This window comes from Heptranchias perlo, chromosome 3, assembly GCF_035084215.1.
Source record: "Heptranchias perlo isolate sHepPer1 chromosome 3, sHepPer1.hap1, whole genome shotgun sequence".
NCBI classification, from domain to species: Eukaryota; Metazoa; Chordata; class Chondrichthyes; order Hexanchiformes; family Hexanchidae; genus Heptranchias; species Heptranchias perlo.
In genome coordinates, this window is record NC_090327.1 from 86,732,379 (window position 1) to 86,759,567 (window position 27,189).

The window sequence follows — 27,189 nt, forward strand, 5'->3', positions numbered from 1 at the left end:
GGAGTGCCCCTTGATGGCAGGATATTTCATTTTGGGGAATTAAAAGTTGTGACCTATCCTGGCCTGTTAAAAATGCTTCCCATCAACAAATGTTGAGCTGTAGTGCCACATGAAAAAATTCACAGTTCAGATTGTTCTTCCCGCTAAATGAAGGCAAATGTGCTCAAGAGGTAAATTATTTTTCCCCAATTAAAGCAGTCCTACTAACATGGTAAAAGCATGTTGAGGCTCAACAGTATTTGGGGGTTCAATTTATATCTTTGCTTTTGTTGTTTTGTTGGTGATTATATTGAGTAAAATAGACCTATATTCTCTCGAGTTTAGAAGAATGAGAGGTGATCTCATTGAAACATGTAAGATTCTGAGGGGACTTGACAAGATAGATGCTGAGAGGTTGTTCCCCCTGGCTGGAGAGTCTAGAACTAGGGGGCGGAGTCTCAGGATAAGGGATTAGCCATTTAAGACTGAGATGAGGAGGAATTTCTTCACTGAAAGCTGTGAGTCTTTGGAATTCACAACCCCAAAGGGTTGTGGCTGCTGTGGCATTGAGTATATTCATGGCTGAGATAGATAGATTTTTGGACTCACGAGGAAGGGATATGGGGATCAGACGAGAAAGTGGAATTGAGGTCGAAGATCAGCCATGATCTTATTGAATGGCGGAGCAGGCTCGAGGGGCTGTATGGCCTACTTCTGCTCCTGTTTCTTATGCTCTTATGATCTGAATCACTGGTTTATATTTCAGCCATGCTTTGCACTACCACACATTTAGAAACATAGCAATTTTAGTGCAAGAAGAGTTCACTTGGCCCTTCCTTCCTGTGCTGAATTCAGGACCTTTTCGTGGGTTGATTTTATGCAGTCCTATTATCCTGCTTTCTCTAAATACCCTTTCATATTTAATTATCTCGCACCTGTTTGAGTACTGTGCTCAATTGAATATTGATCATTCGCTGTGGCAAAACATTCCATATCCTAGTAACTATGTGAAAATGTTTCTACTGCTCTTCCCCCTCTTATCTATTTTGTGCTTCTCCAGATCATGGCCATTTTGGTTTTTTCTTAATTATCAGAGGAAAATATCTATCTTTATCTTCTCTGCTCCTTTTACCATTTTAAACACTTCAAATTCCCCCTGAATCTTCTCTGTTTGAGAAAATAAGACCCTTATTTGCTCTAGCTTTTCCTCATAACTCAAGACTCCTCAACCTTACTATTATCCTGAGATTTCCCTGGGAAGTCTGAGTTCCTTTTTCCAGGGATGTTAAAATCCTTATTGTGAGGAACTCAAAACTATGCAGTATTCCAGATGTGACCCAATGGTCATTTTGTACAGAGTCATCATGACCTCTTTACTGTTGTATTTAACCCATCTACTAACTTCAAGGTTTTAATGCATTTACGCACCTAGGAATGGTGTCTAGTGTCCAGTTCCATTTTGATCAGACTGTTTATCTATTGAGCTATAACCTTAGATGGAGATCAATTTTTTCAAAATTGGAGTGTTCCTAGAAGGTGCTCAATAATCTCACACTTCCTGCTGTTGCTCCACTTTTTTCTCCAATTTATTTAGGTTGTCATCTTTCATTCTTCTGTAGTTTGCTGTTTTCTAATCAATCAACTATTTTTCCCTTTTTTCTATTTTCCTTTCTCTTAATATTAGCGCTAATTATATTATGATCGCTTGGCCCTAATTTTTCTTCTAACTTCATGTTGCTGACCTGTTCCAGTTCATTACCCAGAGCCAAGTCAAGTATTACATACTTTCTGTTATGTATTGATTCAGAAAAGATTCTTGAATGCATGTTATAAATCCCTCTCCATTAAATCCCTGCCTGATGTGACCCCCACTCTCTTATGGAGATGGTAATGGGGAACTTTAATTACCCAATTATTTCTACACACCTTTCTGAATTGTCTGCAGTTGTTTTCAGTTTCTTTCAAAACAATTTGACAATCTTTTAAAGGACATCCAGTATTGTTGCATGCTCCTTTTCACTCCTTGCCTCAACCCATAAAGACTTTGTTTTTTTGAAATTGTATTTGATCTGTTTATGTGGCTGAATTAGTTGTTTCTGTTTGTATGACTGCATTGGTTGTGCTGAACTAATTGGAGTGTGTGGAAGAAATCGAGATGCATGTTTTTAGTGTTTCACATAACTTCCATTCATTACATTTTGAATATGTTCAGGAAAATCTTTAGAGTAAATTTTTATTTTGGTCATAGTGCAGTGGAAATGACTAGGTGGCTCCTGTCACAAATGTTGAAAGATTGAAAGATCACAACAACAACAACTTACATTTATATAGCGCCATTAACGTAGTGAAACGTCCCAAGGGGCTTCACAGGAGCGTTATCAAACAAAATTTGACACCGAGCCGCGTAAGGAGATATTTGGAAAGGTGACCAAAAGCTTAGTTAAAGAGTTAGGTTTTAAGGAACGTCTTAAAGGAGGGGAGAGAGGTAGTGAGGCAAAGAGGTTCAGGGAAGCTTTTCCAGAGCTTAGGGCCTAGGCAGCTGAAGGCACGGCTGCCAATGGTGGAGTGATTAAAATCGGGGATGCGCAAGAGGCAAGAATTGGAGGAGCGCAGAGATCTCGGAGGGTTGTAGGGCTGCAGGAGGTTACAGAGATAGGGAGGGACGAGGCCATGGAGAGATTTGAAAACAAGAATGAGAATTTTACAGTTGAGGCATTCCCGGACCGGGAGCCAAGTAGGTCAGCGAGTAGAGGGGTGATGGGTGAATGGGACTTGGTGCGACTTAGGATACGGGCAGCAGAGTTTTGGATGAGCTCAAGTTTATGGAGGGTGCAAGATGGGAGACCAGCCAGGATTTGGAATAGTCGAGTCTAGAGGTTAACAAAGGCATGGATTAGGGTTTCAGCAGCAGATGAGCTGAAGCAGGGGCGGAGACGGGCGATTGTTATGGAGGTGGAAGTAGGCGGTCTTGGTGATTGAGCGGATATGTGGTCGGAAGCTCATATCAGGATGAAATAGGATGCCAAGGTTGCGAACGGTCTGGTTCAGCCTCGGACAGTGGCCAGGGAGAGGGATGGAGTTGGTGGCTGGGGAAGAGAGTTTGCAGCGGAGACCAAAGACAATGGCTTCAGTTTTCCCAATATTTAGTTGGAGGAATTATTTGCTCATCTAATACTAGATGTCGGACAAGCGGTGTGACAAATGAGATAATGCAGGGGTCGAGAGAGGTGGTGGTGAGTTAGAGCTGGTTATCATCAGCGTACGTGTGGAATCTGACATGTTTTCAGATGATGTTGCTGAGGGGCAGCATGTAGCTGAGAAATAGGAGGGGCTAAGGATAGATCCTCGGGGGACTCCAGAGGTAATGGTGCGGGAACAGGAAGAGAAGCCATTGCAGGTGATTCTCTGGCTATGGCTGGATAGATAGGAATGGGATCAGGCGAGCGCAGTCCCTCCCAGCTGGACGATGGAGGAGAGGCATTGGAGGAGGATGGTGTGGTCAACCGTGTCAAAGGCTGCAGACAGTTCGAGAAGGATGAGGAGGGATAGTTTACCACGGTCACAGTCGCATATGATGTAATTTGTGACTTTGATAAGAGCCATTTCAGTACAGTGGCAGGGGCAGAAAACTGATTGGAGGGATTCAAACATGGAGTTGTGGGAAAGACGAGCACGGATTTGGGAGGCGACGACACGTTCAAGGACTTTGGAGAGGAAAGGGAGGTTGGAGATGGGGCAGTAATTTGCAAGGACAAAGGGATTAAGGGTGGGTTTTTTGAGGAGGGGGGTGATGATGCCAGATTTAAAAGGGAGGGTGACAGTACCCGAGGAGAGGGAACCGTTAACAATATCAGCTAATATGGGAGGCCAGGAAGAGAAGTTGGGTGGTCAGCAGTTTAGTGGGAATAGGGTCGAGGGAACAGAAGGTGGGTCTCGTGGTCAAGATGAGCTTGGAGAGTGCATGAGGGGAGATAGGAGAGAAACTAGAGAAAGATGAAAGCAATTTAGGATAAAATGTGCAGTGGTTGAAGCAGGTGAAGTACCAGGTGCCAATGCATTACAAGGCTATTTTTTGCAGTGTGCTACATGACTTCTTTGCCATGCTTATGTTATTGGGTTTCTTTAATTAAAGGATAAAGATGGGGACCGAGCTGTTCACCATGCAGCGTTTGGGGATGAAGGAGCTGTAATTGATGTTTTGCACCGAGGAGGATCAGATCTAAATGCTCGAAACAAACGAAGGCAGACTCCATTACACATTGCTGTAAACAAAGGTCATTTACAAGTTGTTAAGACCTTACTAGATCTTGGATGCCATCCAAGTCTTCAGGTAAGAAATGGATTGTATGACCTAGATATTCAAATTGAAGTGTAAAAGATTAGAGTTCATTAATTTACCATTTTTGGGTTACATCTCTTGGCATTTATTTTCATGTTATGCTATCAAATTCTATTTTTAATAGTTCTAAAACTTAGGTTAATTTTTAATGCCTTTTAGGCACTTTTTTTTGAACAATGCTAAATATCACATTGTAGATTGGATGAGGCACCTTTATTGCATTTTCTCCAACAAAGGCACAAATTTAGTATAAAAATTTAAACCTGAAATTTTGTTCTCTTGGATTCTGGATGACATCAATATGGAATTAAGTTATTTTTTATTTGTAAAACTATTCTTGATTCCTTAAGCTTTGCAGGCACTTATAATTCCTGTTTTTCATAATAAATGTTCTCGCCTGAATTTTGTGATGTTGATTATGCTTCCCACTGAGAAAGGTCGAGGCAGAACTTTTCATTTTTGTGGGGGCATAAAATTGGTGTTGTCGGATTGGCTGCTGATTATACACCCCGCCTGATTTTCCTTTCCATCGACTACATTGACTTTTTTTTAATTGTGATAGTTTAAAAGCCTAGGATCTGAGCCAAGACACTGCTGGTTCTCCATGATTCATGATCCAGACATAATCCTTAAATGTGCAGGGCTGTTCCAGATGTAATAGTATAATTATTCATATTTTCAAAATTCAGCATACTGACTATCTTCTGTCTGTAGCCTTGTTTTGCCTAAAAGGTATTACCTTTTCACTGTCTAATAATGTTTATCTAAGAGCTGTGTATGAATTAGTTTAAAACCATAGAGTTTAAAGTTTGCATTAAGTTACAAAAGTAGTAAATCAAAGTGGTTCCATGAGGATTAAAAGAAGTTTGTATGAAATTCCCTTTATTCTTTATTTTCTTTCCTCTTTCCCTGTAGGTATTATCCTTGGGCCACATACCACTAGGCCTCCCTTTTACATTGTTCTGAAACCAGCTCTCCACTCCCTCAACAACGCAGTTGAATTTGGGAACTCAGAGCACCCATGTCTCAGCACTCATTGGCATCAATAATTCAAAATATTTGGAGCATAAGTGAAAAATGTTGTAGACAATCTCAGCCAGTTTTGAAAGCTTTCCACTGAATGGTCCTCATAATGTTCTCAAATAAATGTTCTATGATGTGCTAATTCTAAATTACACTTACTTATTATTCATAATTGACCGCATCAGTTTTGTTGCTCATTTGTAACAAAGCTGATGCTGTCAATTATGAATAATAAATGATGTAATTTAGAATTAGCACATCATAGAACATCTCTATGTTCATTATATTCTCCAAATAAAATAAAAGCTTGTTGCTTATATTCTGTTCACATGCAAAATACTATAAATCCCAAAGGATTCAGCTTAGCAAATATGTTGTCAAGCTTTTATTCAAGTAGTAGTTTTTTTTAAAAAGTAAATTAATGCATTTTTGTTAAATCTAACTTGTTTAAGCAGGGACTAGAGTATTAACTCAGTATAGATTACTACATCTTGAGAAAGTATTCTTTGAAGGAACTTAAATCTTAATAGAGAGTGAAGCTATTTTAATATTTTTCTACAAGCATGTCACTGCTTAGTCACGAGAACTCTTGTACCATTCTCTAAGCACAAACTTTTGTTGTTATTTCGGCAGGACTCTGAAGGTGACACACCTCTTCATGATGCAATAAGCAAAAAACGTGATGATATGCTCTCTGTGTTGCTAGAATCTGGTGCAGATGTAACAATCACTAACAACAATGGTTTCAATGCTCTTCATCATGCTGCACTGCGAGGAAACCCCAGGTATGGCTATTCTTGATTATGGGTAATTGTGGATATTCTCTGTGTGTCCTAATTAGTGATCATGACTTTTTATGACCTGAGGATTTAAACTCTATTGTGGGTTTTTGTGTTGTGGTGATTCAGTAAAGTTTCAAAATCTATAAAGATTATAGATATTTTTATTGAATTCCATTACATTCAGTAACATACAGTGGAATTCTTTTATATATCTGGTTGAACAAACTAATTGCTTAAATTTAGAATTGCATATCTTTCAACTTCTCCATAACAATTTGCATATATTTGAATCTTGCTATGAATTTGTCAGGATTGCATATAAGGAGTAGGCTGTTGTTAAAAATTTTGCAAAGCATCAAGCTCAACTGTCAACTGGCTAAGTTGGTAGCACCCTGGCTTGAGTCAGAAAGTTGTGGGTTCAAACCCCACTCTATGACCTGAGCAAAATCTAGGATGCCAGTTCAATGCAGTACTGAGGGAATACTGTATTTTTGAAATTGTCTTTCAGGTGAGATGTTTACTGAGGCTCTGTGTCTGGTACTGTGTCTTTGCCACAACATTGCAAGTTACAGTTGACAAGTGCAGTACTACACCTGGAGCTGAACACAGTGATTTTCAGCCCCAGGACTGCAAGTGAAGATGTAAATTTTTCAAATTCTATCAGGGATGTTCCATGGTGTTGCTCATAGTCAGTTGGATATGTTTTATTACAACAGCAGTGTTAAATATGTAACCGACTAAGTACTATTGTGCTGCGAAGTTAAAGGTGTGCTAAGGTTGAGCTATCCTTTTAAGACCACAAAGACTAATTGCTGTAAACAAACATATGCCTGAGATTAGTTTAGTTGCTGATGCTGAAAGAAGTTTGCAGATTGGAAGATTTACGTTTCAAAGCTCTGAGTTAGAGAAAACCAGTGAGAAATAACTTTTTTTATGTACCTTAAATTTGAGCTCATTAAAAGCTCTGCTACCCTTATCCTAACTTACACTAAGTCCCGTTCACCCATCACCCCTGTGCTTGCTGACCTACGTTGGCTCCCAGCCCCTGAAAGCTTTGATTTAAAAAAAAATTAATTCTCATCCTTGTGTTCAAATCCCTCCATGGCTATACCCCTCCTCATCTCTGTTACCTCCTCCAGCCCTCCAACCCTCTGAGAACTCTGTGCTCCTCCAATTCTGGCCTCTTGTGCATCCCCAGTTTCCTTCGGCCCACCATTGGCGGCTGTGCCTTCAGCTGCCTAGACCCTAAGCTCTGGAGTTCCCTCCCTGAACCTCTCCGCTTCTCTACTTCTCTCTCCTCCTTTAAGCCACTCCTTAAAACCTACCTCTTTGACCAAGCTTTTGGTCACCTGTCCTAATGTCATATTCTTTGGCTTGGTGTCAATTTTATTGTCTGATTGCGCTCCTGTGAAGCACCTTGGGACATTTTTCTACGTTAACATTGCAATATAAATGCGAGTTGTTGTTGTAGTACCTTTGACAATGTGAAGTGTGATGGACACAAGTTACACATAATACTGTTGTATATGTATCAGATGATTTCCTCTTCTGTTGCTCATGAGTAGTCTAGGTCGGGAGCATAATTTTGACCTTTACTTTAAATCCCAGCCTGTCCCTTTTTAGGCCACTGCTGAGGTGATTGCTGTGGGAAAGTTGTCTTGATAGGCACATTCTGAGGTCAGTTAGAAGCTAAAAGCTCTTAATTTCTCTCGATTGGCAGCTACCTTGATTAAGGGCTGCTCTCTTTGGGGAGAAAACAGATTATCTCAAGATGATTGGAACCAGCAGGAAATTACTGGCTTTCACTTTTTGTGATTTAAAAAAAAAATTCAGTTCTGATTTATAGAAATGAGCTTTAAAGCTTCTTGAATGCTTTAAAAATATTTACTGTTATTTAATCTTTATATATTAAGTTCAGTACATTGGGCACATGCTTTATTTGAAAACTTCTTTGTCAACCTGGTCCTATGAGAAATTCCATTATATATTTTTTAAAAAAGGTCCAGATGTGATGCCTGTAGCTGCTCTGATAGGTGTTTTTAATGTTAACGGTGTCACTGCTTACCTGTCGCAATGCATAATGCCTGGCGTCACACAGTACCTGATATTTAATAGCAAGAAGAGAAGCGAGCCTGCTTGCAGTTGCATGCTCTGGCCTCTGGGTCTCTCTGTAGAGCTGTTCTACCTGACGCTCCACTCCAGCTAACAGGTAGGTTGTCAGTTACTTAACACTTTAATTTTTTTTTAATGCCGATACTTTCGTTTTCCACCCTTCATGTGTTCTTTTCTCATTGTTGGGCAGCATTTTGCCCTGATTTAAATTTTTCTGATCTCCTGAATCTTTGATTACCTCCTACTCGCCGAGGTTCCCCGTCACTTCATCTCTGATATATTCCAGTAACTTCCCCACAATTGATGTTACATGGATGGTCTATAGTTACCTGCTTTCTCACTCCCTTCTTAAATAATGAAGTGACATTTGCAATTTTCCAATCCATAGGCACAATTCCTGAATCTAGGGAGCTTTGATTCAGTATGTTGTATGTCCACAAGGAAGGATGCAGTGCTAGATTTGGTTTTAAGTAATGAAGAAATGGCCAAATAAGTGACATGAAGGTAAAACAACACTTGAGAAATAGTGACCATAAGCGAAAATAGATGAAGAAAAAGAGGAGCCCAAAATGAAGGTATTAGACTGGAAATTAGCATGAAAGAGAACCTAGCCCATATTATGTATTGGGAAAAAATGGCAAATCAAACAGCTGACCAGCAGTGGGAGGTATTGTAAATGTGAGATGGATAAGATACAGGTTAAATATATTCCAACCAGGAATAGAGGTGGTACATCAAAGAAAATAATGGAACTAAAGAGTGACAAATCCCCAGGACCAGATGGTTTCCATCCCAGGGCTTTAAAGGACGTAGATGAGAATATTGCACAAGTCCGAACTTTAATCTTCCAAAGTTCTCTTGATTCAGGAACCATTCCTTTAGATTGGAAAATTGCAAATGTCATGCCGCTGTTTAAGAAAGGAGAGAGAGGGAAACCAAGGAATTATAGACCTGTTAGCCTAACATCTGTTGTCAGGAAATTACTAGAGTCTACAATTAAGGATAGAGTGACTGAACACAGTGAAAATTTTCAGCTGATCAGAGAGAGCCAGCATGGATTTGTAAAAGGTAGGTCAAGCCTGACTAATCTGACAAAGCTATTTTTTATGTTAGTTACTGGGGGCTGGGATTCCCGGGCCGTCGCCTTTACGCCACGTGAACGGAGGCGAGAAGGCCTGAAACTGCAGGTTTTATAGCACAGCTTTTGGACCCGGAGGCGCAGGAGTACTTCCCCAGGCCCATCAAGCACACTTGCAGCGACCCCCCCCCCCCCCCCCGCACCCCCGGCCTAAAATCTAATACCTAACTGAACACGTCTTCTTCCTGGCTCTTCTCCTGTCCAACTGAGAGCCAGCCTGTCAATTAGGCTGGCTAGTCAGGCGGGAAACCGGTCTTAAAAAAAAAGAAAAAAATGACGTCCTTATGTCAAAATTGTAAGGGCGTCCGAGAAACCCAGAACCACCCCCGACCCGGGCTAAAATTATGCCCATGGAGTTATGTCATAGATCAGCCATGATCTCATTGAATGGAGGAACAGGCTCGAAGTGCTAAATGGCCTACTCCTGTTCCTATGTTCCTAAAAGCAGGGGTTCCAACAAAAAAGAGGTTAGAGCAAAAAGAGCCATATGAAAACTATAGCACAAATAATACAGAAGAAAACAGAATACAAAATAAAAAGAAGCATAAGAAGAATATTGTCAAAGAAGGGGTGGTATCATTTAAAGACGAAGAGGAGCATCCTATACTTGAGAGTGAGGGAACAATGAGGATACTTGATACTTTATCAGTTTTTACAGAGGGAAGTGAAACTAGGATTATAGGAGTAACTGAGTAGGATTTAGGAAGAGCCACTTCTAAAGAAAAATATTCCAAAGAATACTATTAAAAATTTAATAGAACTAAAGATAGAAATGTCACAAGGCTGTGATGATATGCATCTCAGAATACAAAAGGGGGAAAGAATAAGCCAGGAAATTATAATCCATTTAGTCTTGCCTTATTTTGGGTAAACTTTGAGTCGATAATATGGGATAATTTAGTGAACATTTAGAAAGACATGGCTAATTAAGAATGGTCAGCATTTGAATTTGTTGAGGAAATCTGTGTGAAGATACAGGGAGTGCAGGGAATGTTGTGTATATATGGATTTTCAAAAGATGTTAAGATACCATGTAAAGTCTGGAACAGAGAGTAAAGGGGGGATCTACTAGAAGCTTTCAGAATTATGAAAGATTTAATGGTTGGCAAATTAGTGTCAAGAGGCATAGATTCAGGATGATCACGAGAAGAATGAGAGTGAAAGTTGGAAGAAATATTTCTATACGGGGATTATTGGAACACTGACTGCTTTACTACTACAACAATAACTTTCCTCCATATAGCATCTTGAACGTATAAAAACGTACCACGGCGCTTCATGGAAGCGTAATCAGACAAAATTGACATCAAGCCATAGGAGGAGAGATTAGGAGGGGTGGCTAAAAGCTTGGTCAAAGAGGTAGGTTTTAAGATGGTTTTAAAGAAAGAGAGGAAGGAGGAGAGGTTCAGGGAGGGAATTCCCGATGGCTGCAGGCACGGCCATCTATGCTGGAGTGAAGAGAGTGGGTGGTGTACAAGAGGCCAGAGTTGAAGGAACACAGAGTTCTCGGAGGTTTGTTGAGCTGGGGGAGTTAGAGATGGGGAGAAGTGAAGCCGTGAAAGGATTTGAACATGAGAATCAGAATGTTATATTCGAGGCATTGGGTGACCGGGAGCCATTGTAGATTAGCGAGCACATGGGTGATGGGTGATGGGTGAGTGAGACTTTCTCATTTTTGTATACAGGCAGCAGAGTTTTGGGTAAGCTGAAGTTTATGGAGGGTGGAGGCTGGCCAAGACAGCATTTGAAATATTCGAGTCTGGAGGTAACAACTGCATGGATGAGCACTTTGGCAGCAGATGGACTGGGGCGGGGACAGGCGATGTTTATTTTTTATTCGTTCATGGGATGTGGGCGTCGCTGGTAAGGCCAGCATTCATTGCCCATCCCTAATTGCTCTTGAGAAGGTGGTGGTGAGCCGCTGCCTTGAACCGCTGCAGTCCATGTGGTGAAGGTACTCCCGCAGTGCTGTTAGGTAGGGAGTTCCAGGATTTTGACCCAGCGACGATGAAGGAATGGTGATATATTTCTAAGTTGGGATGGTGTGTGACTTGGAGGGGAATGTGCAGGTTATGTTGTTCCCTTGTCCTTCTAGGTGGTAGAGGTTGGGGGTTTGGGAGGTGCTGTTGAAGAAGCCTTGGCGATTTGCTACAGTGCATCCTGTAGATGGTACACACTGCAGCCATGTTGCGGCGGTGGTGAAGGGAGTGGATGTTTAGGGTGGTGGATGGGGTGCCAATCAAGCAAGTGGGCCGCTTTGTCCTGGATGGTGTTGAGCTTCCTGAGTGTTGTTGGAGCTGCACTCATCCAGGCAAGTGGAGAATATTCTGTTACGGAGGTGGAAGTAGGTAGTCTTATGATGGAGAGGATATGGAGTCCGAAGCTTGGCTCAGGGTCATATTGGACGCTGAGGTTGCGAACAGTCTCTTTCAACCTGAGACACTGGCTGGGGAGGGGGATGGAATCGGTGCCTTCGGCCTTCCCAGTGTTTAACTGGTGCTTATCCAGGATTGATGTCTGATAAGCAGGTTGGCGATACACGTAGTGGGGAGATATAGAGAGGTGGTGAAGTAGTAGATGTAGGTGTTATCGGCGTACATATGGAACCTGATACCGTGTCCTTGGATGACATTGCAGAGGGACAGCACGCAGTTGGGGAATAGGAGGGAGCCAAGGATAGATCCTTTGGGGACTCTAGAGGTAATGGTGTGAGGGTAGGAGGAGAAGCCATCGCAGGAGATGCTCTGACTGCGTTTGTCTCGGTAAACATGGAGCCAAGTGAGGGCAGTCCCACTCAGCTTTACAACGAAGGAGAGGCGTTGGAGGAGGATACTGTGGTCAACTGTGTCAAAGGCTGCATTAGGTCGGGGGATAGTACACCACAAACAAAGAGGATGTCATTTGTGCATTTGATTTGGGGTGTTTTAGTGCTGTGGCAGGGGCGGGAACCTGATTGGAGAGGTTCAAACATGGAGTCGTCTCTGATGTGCTATAAATGACTATGAAAGCAGAGACTAACATCATGTAAAAAGGAATTTGATATGTATTTGAAAGGGAAGAATGTAAAAAGATCTAGAAAAAAAGGCGGGCATCTGTGACTCGAGTGGATAGTTTTAATTGAGGAGCACTGGCACAGGTCAGATGGGTGAAATGGTCGTCTCCTGTTCTTTAAATTCTGTGATTTAGTTACCTGAGCTAGATCAGACAAAACATACCAAGGTAGTGAAATAGTTCATTTTTGTTTTTATTTTAAGGAAATCTAGATGAGACTCATACTTATTTTGAGAGTAAATAGCAGAGTTGCAGCCCTTCCTAGAGTTAATGCCTTTTTGTTATAAGTACAGGACAAAGATATTTATAACATTTATAGTGGTAATGAAATGCTACAGGGTAGGCAAATGTTTCTGCACCACACAGTTTAAAATACTTGACCACAATTCAAGACAGTATTTTTTGTTCCTTTTTCCCACCAATTTTCTCTCCCCTCCTGTCCTCTCGATCTGAAAGCATTGAGTCCTCTGCATGGGCATGACTCCACAGGCACCTGGTCCCGATGTTTGAGTGTAAACAATATGTTTATCAGGCTATTCAATCATAGAGGGCATCAGAGTAGAGCCTAATCCACATGTGCACGCTTCATTAGGGACTACTGGATAGCAATAGGATGGGATCCCTGGCCAATTTATGCCTCTAACTCAGGAGGACTGAGACCATTCAAAGGTAGTGGTGCTACTTCTGCTCCCAGTGGTAACTCTGCCCACACAAAAGGTTCAAAGCTGGAACATTCCTGGTCTGTATAACTCGACTACTCACTGCCTTAATCAACTGAGCATTTGGGGAAGCCTCTAATCCCATGTTTTTTCATGCAGGAAATATCACATGACAGCTCTTAACTTCTCAGTTTTATTAAAGAAATTTTAGTGAAGATACTTTACAATAAAAGTGACTTAAGTTGGAACAAGATGTGTTTATAGTAGGAAAAGTCAATGGCTGGTCATGTTTTGTACAGAATTTAAATGTGAGAACCAAGTGAGGTGAAGTCACTCCACTCCAGGTTCATGTTCATGCTTTGTTTACTGCATTGCTTTTTCCTAAGCTGTAAAAAAAAAATTGATGCTACGCATAAGTAACATTTTAAAGCAAAGCTGAATCAACTTCTATTCCCTGTGCTTCCATTCCAGCTACAGTGTTTGCAGTGAAACTGGTTTTCAGCAGTGTAATTAATGATGCATAACTTGTACATTCCATTAATTTACTCTGTTCATATTTGTAGAATGTACTGACTTGTCATGGTTTTTTATATAAACTGTTCACCACCAGCTATAATACCACTTTTTATGGTGCTATAATGATAGTTTTGAATACATAGCAAATTGCTTATGAAATGAAACAGTTTTTAATATTTAAAAATAAAGTTCACATCCCACGTTATTTACGTTTACATTTTGGATGGATGATCCATACAACTAACTAGTAATTTAGCCACTTGTGAGTTGATCAATATATTTATATGCTCGCTCTCGTTCCCTCGCAAGCTCTCGCGCTTGCCCCTCTCTCTCGATCCTGATATTCCTTCCCATAATGTAGCTTCTTTCTTTTCCTACCTCTTGATCTAAGACCAGCATCTTTCCTTTTGACTCCTGAAAAAATTTGTAATTTTTCCTGTCATAACCACCTCCATCAGTTCTTTCCTCTTGTGCTAGTTCAAGGACCTTGTCATTAGTTGTTATTCTTATCGAACTAATTTTCATTATGCCTGTAGCACCATAATTCAAATGTCTCCAATTTTTTTTCTTCAGTGTTCAAGGTCCAATTTTGTACACCTGTACGGTGTTGTTGAGTACACAAGATAATTCCGGATGTGAGAGGCCATTTAGCTCATCTCGGCTCATCCTTCTAGAAAATTCTTAAAGTCTCTCCATTGCAAATTCCAATTGTTTCTTAAATGATTCCGAGGTTTTCACCATCCCTACTCTACATGGGAGTCAATTCCAAGTGTTCATCACCTCTTCCTGATGCTGATTCTAAATTTACCTTTTACTAGATTAAACCTGCGATCCCCTGATTTACCCTCTCACTTTCTGGATTTAACTTTTTCTGTACCATATTTCGACAAGATGACCTGCATTTTACTTTGATACTTACAGTTAGAACTTAATACTGAACATATCACTGATTATTTATTTGACTCTGATAGTGTATTTATACTGGTATAGAAGGGCTCACACCATAACCCTCAGGATTGGCGTTGCTGCCTGCACCCTCGTTAGTGTTGGTACAGGTATTCTAAGGACTGGACCTAGGAGTAATGGATTGAGATTGACATTTGTGTCTAGGGTTTTTATGTGTAATGCCCAATATTTGGCTCTTGACTTGTACTATGTAAACGACTTTAAAAGAACATAAGAAAAGTTAAGGATGAGAAAAGGCTATTTGGTCCATCCATGTTCAACCTCCTAACTCCCATTATAATATCCAGGATTGTAGCTAGCAATTTGAAGTTTTAGGTACATCAGCTGATGTCCTATCTCTGACTTATGTTCTGTTCTTTTTGGTAACGTAGTTCAACATTCTCTTTGTTGATTGCTGTTTTATATTGGTTGGACATGTTGAGCCCTGAATCTAGTAAAACTCCTGGGTCTTTGTCAACTTCATTCTTAGCGTTTTCAACATCATTCATGGAGTATGTGTTGCCCATTTTTCGTCATTCCTCATCCCATCAGGATCTCTCCAGTCGCAGCCAAAACATACTTTCATTGCTTTAAGGTGTTCTGTCTTGCATGGCATCAGTACATACCACATTCTGTTAATGCTGGTAGTTCGCTCTTTTTTTTATAGATGTCAGGCTTGGCTCACTGATGGCACTCTAGCCTCTGCGTCAGAAGATCAAGGGTTTGAGCCCCATTTCAGAGACGAGCACATAATCTAGGCTGATACTTCAGTGCAGTTTTCAGATGATGTGTTAAAAGGAGGCCCCATTTGCCTTCTCGAGTCGACAGATCAAAGCTCCCATGGCACTATTCGAAGAAGAGCAGGGAAATTCTACCAGTGTCCTGGCCAACATTTATCCCTCAACCAACATCAGTAAAACAGATTATCTGGTCGTAAATCTGTGTGCAAATTGGCTGCTGTTCGCCTACATTACAACAGCGATTACACTTCAAAAGTTCTTCATTGGCTATGAAGTGTTTTTGGATGTCCTTGAAGTTGTAAAAAGCACTATGTAAGTGCAATTTCTTTCTTTTTTCTTTCTGTGTAGTTCTTTACATTTGTCAGGATTAAACTTCATCTGTCGTTGTTCTGCCCACTTTATTTTGTCTGGCTCATTCTGTAATTTTTGAGCTGCCTTCTCCAATTCTACTGGCTCTCCTAGTTTCATCTGTCAGTCACCTGCAAAAATGAATAATTTGCATTGGCTTCCTGAGTCCAAATCATGTATGCAGATTAGAAACAGCAGTGGCCCCAACTTGAATCCTGGAGCACACCACTCCTCCACCAAACCTGGATGTAACTTCTTTAATAAGTACCAGTTGTTTTCTACCTTCTGCCAATTTCTTATACCCACGATTTACCCTGAATCCCCTTAATTTGATGATTAACTAAAAGCCTTTTGTGTGGACTGTTGTCAAATACCTTCAGGAAGTCTAGATACAACAGGTCATAGGACTTAACTCAGTTCACTTGGGATGTAACTTCCTCAAGAAGTCAAGGAGATTGGCCAGGCAGGATCGTCCCCTTCTGAACCCATATTGGTTGCTGTTAATTAAAGTTGTTATTGTATAGATGATCAAGTGTACTTCTGATCAATTCCATTATTTTACTCTGGATTGAACAAAGACTAATGGGTCTGTAGTTGCTACAGTCTGTGTTTCCCCTCACCCCCTTTTGAATATCCGTAACACTATCATCATGCTTCTAATCAGCTTGATTTTACAGTTGGTTGTATAGAAGCTTCTTTATATTGTTAAATGCCTCCTTTTTAGTTGCTATCCTCTGTTTTGCTTGCCACTTGATCCATTGCATGTATATCATGTGCACGTGGAATGTACTAATTGAACCAGGCAGCCAATGTAATGGTGGTTGGAATGGGTGGTGCAAAGCTTATAAACACTCTTTGTTGGTGCACTGTGAAAATGCACTACCTTTATAGTAAGCCTGACCATATATGTAAGTTTGAAAGTTGTATAAAATTAGAGTAGTTACTTTAATGGGCCAAATCTTGTTGGGGCGGGGCATCTCGTGACATGCGCCATTAGTTAGACTTTTTCCTGCACCCTAAGCTCAAACATTTTTTGCTTTGTAAGTTGCTGGAAGTGCGAGCTGATAACAGCTTGGTGAGGGCAACGGGACATCTGGAACATTAGTGAATTCCGGGACCAACAGTCTTATCTCCTTAACCAATGAAGATTAAGGATTGAGAAAGAAACTGGAACGATGGAGAAGGGTGAATTAGAGTCAAATCTAGTACGGAACAAGAGGGAAAGAAAGATTGAACTAAGAGAGAGGAAAAAAAGAGATTTATAAAATCTCAACAATTTACCACAAGCAGCAATGAAATTCAATAGTTTAAATTGTTTTCTTCAGAAGCAAAATTATTCTCTTCCTGGGCCAGAGAGGTTGATTGGCATTGTATTAACAATTATCCCGTCGTTAAAAGGGTACTTACTCTGTTAAATCCAAGCCCTAATTTCCTGTGGTGAGTTTAATTCGAGTTTAATGTGAAAATCCAGCAAGTTCTTAAAAATAACGGGGAGGTTGAGGGTGAGCTGCCGTTTGTGCGAGGCAAATGGTGGAGCGGCGTAAATCGACCAAGTTATGGCGATTCGCAATTCACTCCGTATCTCCTCTTCGCCTGAACTTGCTGGCCATTTGGCGCATTAATAATGACGTGTCATGAACTTGCTGTTATTTTTCCAGGAAGATTTGGGTCATTATTTTAGCTAAAATCTAGAATTATTCGCATTCTGTTTAAAATTTAATCTCAAATCCAATGTTTTCACTTGCAATCGCTACTCATCTAATTCCCTGATACGCTTTATTCAGTTCCTATCCTGAGTAATGAATGCACTGTTCAACTCGTGTCAGTCAGTAGCTGTAACTGCATTGCAGATGTCTGAGAGTACCTCTATGAAGGTGACAAAAGGATGTTCAAGGGTACTGCTGTAGAACCATTAACACATTCGCAGGAATATATTTGAGTTACTTACTATCTCTGAATCCAGATATGCTAGCTAAACATTGACTTTTTGCATGTCAAGTACTCTTCTTGCATATGCTGTTTCAAGATTTGAAATCTGTTGAAAAGAGCAGCATTTTTCATTTTATTGTTGTGTATATATTTTAGGGAGAAGGGATTATAGCAAGATTTTCCCATTACTCTAGTATTGTTTAATTACTTCAAATTGATCTCAATGCAATATAACATTTTTATTTGTAGATATAATGTTATTTTGCATATATGTATCATTTTCCAAATGAAAGGCAGATTTTCTAAATCAAAATTTGTAGTTTGTACTGAATGCTGTATTAAATTCATGAACATTTTAGTACTGATATTAAAATATATTTGGTTCCAAAAATGTTATAGACAGGTTTTTTCCTCAATCCAGTAAGAATTTTTGCAAAATATGTGGCTGTATTCATATGGCAGTACAGCTATTGCATCAATCCAAATGTCATAACCCCAATGTATTTTTTTCAAGTTAATGACTTTTAAGATTGTACTGTTCCAGCATTTTGCTTTTGATCTAAAATTTGGGGTACTGCATAAAAGATGTTTCAGCTCTCCTGTGTAGTATTCCTTTAACTTGTCTGATATGTTATGATTTTTGTTTATGCTTTGCGCTTGTCAAAACTGTGTTGCACATCCTCTCTATATGGATTAATGTGTCATTCAGTCAGTCACCCTCTAGATGGGACAGCCAATATAGCTTTTTTTTCTGTTCGTTTTAATGCTTCAGAGGCTGTATCATGTTTTATATAATGATCACCATCAGTGATAAATATTCCAGTACCTTTTTAATCATGCATTTTAAAAACTTTAAAGTAGAGATTTTATCTTTAGTCGTTTTTTCTTTAATGGAACATAACAAAAATGGTTATCATTGAATCGTTCACACAATGGAATTTCACGACACCAGTTCATATGAATGACTTTTAGCTCCATAGTTAATTTCAGTTAAAATACGATACATCTATACAGTGTGTTTTCAGTATAAACAAATATACAGACAAATACCAATTGCAATGAAAGCAAGGACATAGCATTGGGTTTGGAGTTGTTTCTTGTACAAGTGGTTTGTTTTGGATCTTAATATAAAAATCAAATCTTTGGAAATAATTTACATTAAATAATGCATTAGCTGACCAAGGCCTCTGGGTTGATGAATTGGTAATGTACCAGTGGTAATGACATGAGTAGATATTTGCACTCCTCCTTCTGGTTGTGATCAATGCATAGCTACAGCTGGTTGAAGGGGACCAAATCCATTGAAAAGTTGATTTGGTTCCATTTTACCAGCTTTAGCAAAGCATTGGCTGTTGAGAAGTTGGCCAAAAAGCGTAAAATCTCTTCTAGAGAGGCAGCACACACATTGGACTTTTTTCCACTTGATTTTCCTTGCAAGTGTTTCCATCCTTAATTACTTGGTGTTTCATTGAAAATGTAAAATAGTATCACAGCAGCTTGGTTAACAATAAACACAGCATGCTGAATATTCTAATTTTCTGACTTTTAAATGTTATTGTCTCTGTGTTAGTTCTGTCAGTAACTTTGAATATGTTTGCCTCAAAGACTTGATTTATTTTTTTTACCTGAAAATGTACATTGTTTGGTCCTTAATTCTACATAGGATAATGTAAAAATATCAAGTGCCACTTTTGAATGTATCTTTTTAATTTTATTCCAAAGTGTGCTTTGGTTGGAGATGAAAGTTACACTGAAGAAGAAAATATTGAGCTTCATTGTTTGATCTGTTTTTAATCATTCTTATGACATTCAAAATTCATGTTTGAAGAAACTAGATGAAACATTTCGTGAAAGATTATTAAAATCAAATGTTCAAAATCATATTTACCTATTTAAGGTGGCTAGGTGGGATAAATTAGGACGTCTTTAGATGTACTGAATGTAAAATGCAAGAACGTAGACATTTTAGGACTTTGTGGTGCAGTAACAACAACTTGCATCTATATAGAGTTCCTTGTTTAAATGTCTTGGAACACTTAACAAGAAGGAAAAGTGGACAACTAGCAGTGAAAGGAGAAAATTTGAAGAGGTGTTTGAAGGGAGGGAAGTAGCAAGGCAATGTGATTTTGGGAGTGAATTCCAAGGGGCAGGGGCATTGTGCCTGAGAGATTCGCTTCCAATGTTGGAACAAAGGCAGTGGCTGCAACTGGTAATCCAGTGTCAGAGGAGTGGAGGTGCCTGCAGGGCCATACTGCTAGAGAAGGTTGCTCAGCTAGCATGGAGCAAAGCTGATGAGGACCAGGATTTTGTTGAAGTCAATCCTCAAGGTGATTAAAGCATGGATTAAGGTTTAGATGGGAGTGTAAACAGATAACTTTTATAAAGGTGGAAGACATTGGTCTTAGGAAATGACCGGGTTTGGAGTGCGAAGCTCAGCGTGGGATCAGACACGATATCAAAGCTCTGGACTTTTTCCCCGAGTTCAAATCCAGGTTGGACTTTGGTGGTGGGGGAGAAGGTGGCAGTTATGTTGAAGTTTAATTTCCAGTGGCTGCCTCAATACCATTTGAATGTCCATATAATCCATTACACAAATCTTGTCCTAACGTAATTGACTAATGACACTAAAAATCATAGCAAATCTCACAAGTACCATTTAATCAATACTGATGCTGCGTTACAAAGGTGAATGTTTGTTTCATTTTGTAATGGTGTTTCCTGCTAACCCCCACCCCCTCCCCCTTGGTGGAACTGTTTGTACAGTTCATCTCTATATCCTTGGCCTTAAACTCAGACTTACTTAAACAGCCTCATCCTTAGAGGTTCTTTGGATCACTTTAGCAGTTGTTTTAACAGGATTGCTTTGTTGAAAATGTTTCAATTGATAAATGGAAACATTATTCTGTGTGGATCATAATGTCTGATATCACATCTTTTAGAGTCATTTCTTGTCCTAGTAAAGTGTACATATTTTTAAATTAAGTCTGTTGGCACACTATCACTGCCAGTTGATATAGGTGCAGTGTAACTGAAACAGCAGTGACAAAGTCAGCTGTAAATTGGTGCTATTAATATCCACTGTGGTAGTGTTCTTGGGCAGCTTAGACTGCTGTGGTGCCTGGTTGAAGAGCAGTGCACTTTCATGCAATGGCCTTATCCGGGCATGAAGAGATATTGGAACACACAGTGTAATACTTCATAATGTCAACATCTGTTCACCATGTCAATCAGACGACTGAAAATCTTTGAATTACAATGGTGTCAGCAAATGCTCAGACTTCTGTTTTATCTGTTGAATGGATTGGTCAGATTGAGAGATGTGACATTTTGGATACTTGATTGAAACAATGCTATTAAAGAAGTATTTGTTTCCAAAAAAGGAGTGTCCACAGTTATTCAAAATCATTGATTCTCCACATGCAACCTCTGTAATCCAGTGATTTTTAAAGTGCTATTTTGTAGTTCCCTGTATTTGTGTTTGGGATTACATACAAAACTTGAATATAGCCAGAGCTCATGACTTTGAGCACTGGAGGGTACTTTTCAGATTCTGAAAATATTTTTCAATTAAGGTGGTCAAAAACATTCCTTGAATACAAGCCAAGTGTACATGCAATAAAATACCTCAGTTTCTGGTACATTTGTAATAAAGAAAATACAATCTTGTTTTTCTGATAAGATGCAGAAACTGCTGCAGTGTTCTCAGTTAAATATAATCACTTTGTATTGACTTCAGACTAGCAGTATAGTATTCTTAGTTATGTTGCATTGATAAGTGAGATAAGCTCCTACAATTAATACTTTTATTTGCTAAGTCTGTAAAGCTTTAGAGAATGTCAAACTTGCCATTAAGTAAAGAATGTGAACAGTTGTAGAAATATAAACTATAAATATCTCTTATTAGCATGAAATTCTGTGTACTGTTTGTAACATCTTGGAACTGGTCTGTGAAAATATCATCTTGCTTTATATTTGTATGTATGTTTATCCAGTGTGCACATCTTTTGCACACAGGAGTGTCAGTTGCAGGAACTTGAGAGAGGTTGTAATAATTTGTTTAAGTGTTTCTTAGAATTTACTTTTTAGTAACTTTTAATTTTACTGACTTCTTGCTACAGTACTTGGGTAGACGTATAAAATATTATTGTGCTCTCATTTTTCACACTTTACCCAGTGCATTTAAGTTTTCACACTTTTTAGTGGCTAAACTATTTGAGAAATTGGCTTGTGACAAACTGTTCTGTCTGTTTCTTGATAGATTCCTGCAGTGTTATGCTATGCAGGTCAGTATGACAAACTTAAAGCAATACTTAGTGTGGATATGTTATTGAGGAACATACTTTGGGAGTGTGCAATCAGGTTATAAAATATTTACCAAGTTAACAGCCTAGTGTCTCTGTTCACAGTTGGTTGTACTGTACAATTTTTAATAAGCATAGCTTGATGTTCTGAAATTTGATTCAAACTGAGTTAATGGTAACAGTTGGTGTCCACAATAGAAGTTCCCTTTTTGTTTTTAATCTGTGAAGCTATGAACAATCAAAATCAGTTGGCTGGCAGAGATGGCCTGGAAAAGTCTGCATTGTCAGTTCAAAAATGGTGGTGGGGGGAGGGAGGTGAAAAAAGCTAAATGTGCAGTTCTTTTTTGTTAATCGAGCTTAATTACTGAAACATTCAACAAGGATTAGTGAATGTTAGTGAACAACAGCTTTGAAAAACATGAATAGGAACAATATAATGTTTTAAGCCATTTAAAGAATCTTATGCTGCTGCAACTGAACCAAATTGCTATTAAAAATACAAATAGCATGCGATTTATTGCAGATTTTACTGTTTTTAGAATTTTAAGTCATAAAATGCTTATGTACTGGAGTTGCAGTTTATTTTACAATTTTAAATTGTTCTGTGAAAATATAAAACTGCATTTTCAGCTTCAGGAAAAGGGAAGGACAGATTGTGACGTTGGAAGGACAGTGAAGGCATGTGGAATTGTGGAATGGACTAATTTTTGAATTCCTCAAATAGTTGAAGTTGTTAACTCATTCATTAACTCAATCATAAAAGTTACTAACTTCATGGGAAGTTTTCAAATTTGCAGAAACTGTACAATTAATTTCCATGCAGAAGAATGTACAGGGACTTCAGGTTTATTTGGTAAATATTTTGAAATCTGATTGCACATACACTTAGCTAAACTGATGCAACATTAATTCAACCTTCAAAAATTAAGACTGCAGATATCCTGAATCTAATATGCACTGTAAAAACTGAGAAAGGAGTACAGTATTCTAAACAGTAGTATGTTAAGACTATTTCACCTATCTCTTTCCTCCAAATTTAAGTATTGTTTGGATTTTGGAAGTTTTTGGACTTTGGCTTTTTAATAAACTTGTGAGCTCTGGAAAACTATTAGTTACTGTTTAATCTATTAATATGCTGAATGAGTTGCAACTCTATGCAAATGCTGTGACTAACATTTGAAAAACTCTCCATTTAATGAATTAAAAAACTTATCACACTTTTAAAATATTATATTGCAGTTTCTGTTTTTTAAGAGCAATCTGTCATTCATGATTTTTAAATTAACACAGGCATTGTGAGGTTTATTATACAGACTAATGGAATGGTATATTAAAAGTAAACTAAAATAGCTAAACCCATTATTATAGGTTCTGATTTTAGTTTAACTTGCAAATCATTTCATTTTACCCACTGAGAATTACTGGCCTTCATTTTGTAATTTTGTTCTGCATCCTTTCAAATAACTTTCGTGTGTTGGGGGAATAAATGAAAGGAAGGAATCCTTGGTTGTATTGAACAAACAAGAAATAAAACAATTTAAGAAGTTCAAGAACTAATCTAATCACCCAAAGGAATACTATATTCATATGTTAAAAATACTCAGTTGCTGTGAATATCCAATATATAGTTTTTGTAAGTGTATTAAGAATAGAACTAATAACACAAGCTCTGCTTTACCCTATTCTGCACTGTGTTGAATGTTCTGTGGAATTCTAGATTGTGATGCTGGAATTGCATACTTTGTTCTCAGCCCAGTAACTACTGTAATTTAGAGTCCATTGGATGTTTTACTTAAATGCACAGTAGCTAAATTAAGTTTAAAAGAAACTGCACATTGTCCTATATACTTAACATTTTCTGTTTGATATTACCACTTTTGTGCTAGAAAACATTTAATTTTTAATATTTCTGGATCTTAGATTCTGTTGTATGATTTTAAGAGTAAAATAAATTTGTATATCTTATAGTAATTTTAGCTACAGTCTTTAATTATGTGTTCAATTTGTGCATTTACAATTCTACTGGGTGATAAAATTAATGGACAGCTGGTTTAAAGCGTGATGCTTAGGTCCACAGTTTCCTGTTGTGCTTTTTATTTAATTGCATTGGATAAAGCAGAAAATATTGGTCAGTGGCTTTTATTCCTTTTCAACCAAGTTTGTTTACTTGTAAATTGTGTTTTGAATGCAGTATGGGAAAAAAAAAGCATTGGAGTATATCTTGCCTACACAACAGCCGTGCAAGGGCCGTGTGTTTTCCATTGTATGTTTTGGTCCACTTTATGTGCCCTTGTGTTCTTCTTGGTTGTTCACGGCCTACCAGAAATACATACTTCTTTACATTCCATAGCTGTTTAGGTTCATATGGGCATATAAAGAAGTATGTGTTCCAGGCAGGGAAGACATTTGCAGATCATCTGTCTTGAATATGAATGCTTAAAACAATGCATCTTGTTATAAGGTTCACCTGTTTGCTGAAGCACAATAAGGTCACTTTTTTTTATTGTTAGCAGATATTGCGAGGAATAAAAAAGCTGTACTTAACATGGCGGAAATATTACAGAATGGAGTTACTACACTATATATGGCAAAAATGCAACTTGCCCCAAAGCAATTTTGTCGATTACCTGAAAAATGGCAGGCGTAGAAGTTAAACTTTCACCAACCCAGAATCAAATGCCAGCAGCTGTAGTTCACTTTCTGTTGTCTATTTATCCAAACTTTGAGTGCCCTTTGCTGCAGAAATTAGGTTGTTCCTTTTGAATGCATTTCAAAGTTCCATTTATGATGTGGCCTGTGTTTGTGCACTCGAGGATTTTTTTCATCATTTTTTTAACCTTGTTTTTTCTCCTTATGGTCCATTTTTGTTTGTATACATAAAGTTAAAAGAACTTCTTCTATCCATTTAGAATCTGTCTGTGGAGTGGTGTCCTTCAGAGACTCGTCTTCTTTGATCTTTTGGTGTCAATATGAGTAACAGATATTAGTCCATTCCTGATTTGTCTTTCTACTTCGCATAGCCTCGTTGTTGTGCTTCAAACATCTCCCAATATTTCAATGCTGGTGATATTTGAAGTGATCACACAATATAAGCAGCTACTATGTATGGGATTTAGACTATAAGCAAACTATATGTAGCATGGAAATTTAATGCTGCTTCAGCATTTCTTTAATATTGCACTTTCCTTGTCCACTCTTTTTTGGGGTGGGGGAGGTGAGAACGAAGAGGCATAAGTCCATTCCAGGCTTTCCAGATCAATACTGATTTGCATACAAATCTGAAATGAACAGCTTGCCGCTAATTAACTTTTTCCGTTGCTCAGATTCCACAAGTAAATACTGCCTTGGAGGCAAAAACGTTGTTTTCAAATAATCAACTGAAGACCATAAAAATGTAAATTGAAGTTGGTGTTCAAATATGTGGTTCAGACATACTTGAAATTTATCAACCATTAAACTGCTAACAGTGCTTTGTATATAGCACAGTGCTTTCAGCTGTATTATTTCCATAAATGTCTTGTGTTCTTCTGGACAATTGCATCATATTCAAGAAATTTCACGGACTATTGAATGGAGGGATAATCATTGTAATGAAATTCCTGCAGTACATTATTTTTTTAAAAAAGTTAAGAGGCTGAACAAATCTGAGTTGTAGTTAGTACAATAGCAGGACAGCCACAGCACTGCAGCATAAAAAAAAAATCCAGCAGGCGTATTTAAAATAGGTTGTTCTTGTCGCAGCCATTTCTGCTAGTTTCATGCATATAAACTCATTTTTTAAAAACTAACTACAACAAATTATTGCTCAGAACCTAAACGTAGGCATGAACCGATTATCTTTCTTCTGTTAAAAGTACAATTTTGTTGAAGATTACAATTACTGTTGACTGAGGACTGAGACTTTCACATTTTTATAAATGTTTTAAGCTCAACCCAAATCTTATACAATTGAATTTACAGCTTTACATTTGCACTTGAACAGGGATGACATTTTGGGGGACACATGCATATAGCTAACAGCTGGCATTGACAGCACCAAATGAACCTCCTCCCTATATAATGCAAAATAAGTTTGTTAAAAGCATGCAGCATTTTGCAGTTAAACAAAGTAACAACCGGGAGGGATGCAATCATTCATCCAAAACCATTTGCTGTAGTAGCTGAATCAGCCCATCTTTTGCTGGGGAAGGGTACAAATCAGTTAGACACTGATTTAAAAAAAATTACAGCATGATTCTATCATTAATGCACCTGAAAAAAAGGTTTTTACATGGGCAATTTGTACAAGCCGTAACAGCTTTCCTTTTTAAAAATAAACTATACAGCTCTGCCTGCATTATTGGGAAACAAATACCTTTTGCTTGCCCTGCCAGAAGTTGAACACTGCAGGGTGGTTGTTCAGGTGATTAACAGAGGCTGAGAAGCAGATAGAGATAGAGGGAGAGAGAAAGATGCCGAGAAAGGTTCGACACTTTAGTTGGAAAGATGGATCTTCTGCCTGCTTCGACGCTGCACTGCGTCACTTCTCACTTCTGGCTTTACGTATGGATTGAACATCTGTTAGAGACTACTATGTTTCTTCAGAGGTCAGGTCTGCTACTGAGGTCAGGGCTTCCATACACGCAAAGCTGCTGGACACATTTTACACTCAGAAGGCAAAACCAAACTGCTCTAGTTTTATAGTCAGCTAAGCATTTGAAACATGCACTACCAGGCAACCAAGCTCTCCAGTATCGCTCCCTCCCTGACCATATTTAGTCAACCATAGCAAAAAATAGCCTTTCAGCTGTCGATTGTCGATCCAAGAGCTGGGGGAGTTCTATCGTGTGCTCAGCCTATTGATTGCTTATCCTGCAGATCCCTGACAAGGCTGTGCCATTTGGCTTCTATTTTTAGTTGAGCCAAATAAAGCAGTCTCTCATGTTTCTACTAATGTTTCCTGGCTTTTCAGTGTTCCTGTGCTGCACATGGTAGAGTCTGATGCAATCCGCACTATACTTAGAAGCACTGCAGAGGATATGAATGCTAGAACCAAGGGAAAGTGTCAGCTGGGAGAAAGTGGGAAAAATCTACCACCAAGAGAATGGATTGTGTAACTTGATTTCTTATCATTGTAAAGTAATAAAAGAATTGTGAAAAACTGTGCCTAGTCCAGAGGTACTATTGCAGAGATTCTGGAAAATGTATGTTAAGTCGTTTGCTTGCCATAGCAAGTATCTTGAAAATTATTGTGAGGATTGTAGCATACTTAAAGCTTGTAGGTGCATAGTTGCTGCGAGAAACATTCTTGCAGCCTTCTTGTTTAAATATTGTTTGCTATGAAAATC

At 38.7% G+C, this 27,189-nt stretch overlaps 1 protein-coding gene and 1 long non-coding RNA gene across 3 annotated transcripts in view; one reads left to right on the forward strand and one right to left on the reverse strand.

Annotated features, from left to right (window-relative positions):
- mib1 (MIB E3 ubiquitin protein ligase 1) overlaps positions 1-27,189 on the forward strand; it is a 176,970-nt gene that overhangs the window by 64,266 nt on the left and 85,515 nt on the right. For both annotated transcript variants that reach the window (XM_067980727.1, XM_067980726.1), the window contains exons 11-12: positions 4,112-4,309; positions 5,975-6,126. In XM_067980727.1, the coding sequence (XP_067836828.1) occupies positions 4,112-4,309; positions 5,975-6,126 (350 nt within the window). The remainder of the gene's footprint in view (positions 1-4,111; positions 4,310-5,974; positions 6,127-27,189) is intronic.
- On the reverse strand, positions 12,600-26,498 carry LOC137317135 (uncharacterized). The gene is made up of 2 exons (XR_010961634.1): positions 24,490-26,498; positions 12,600-15,763 (listed from the first exon to the last, which is right to left on the reverse strand). It is a non-coding gene; the product is annotated as an uncharacterized lncRNA (long non-coding RNA).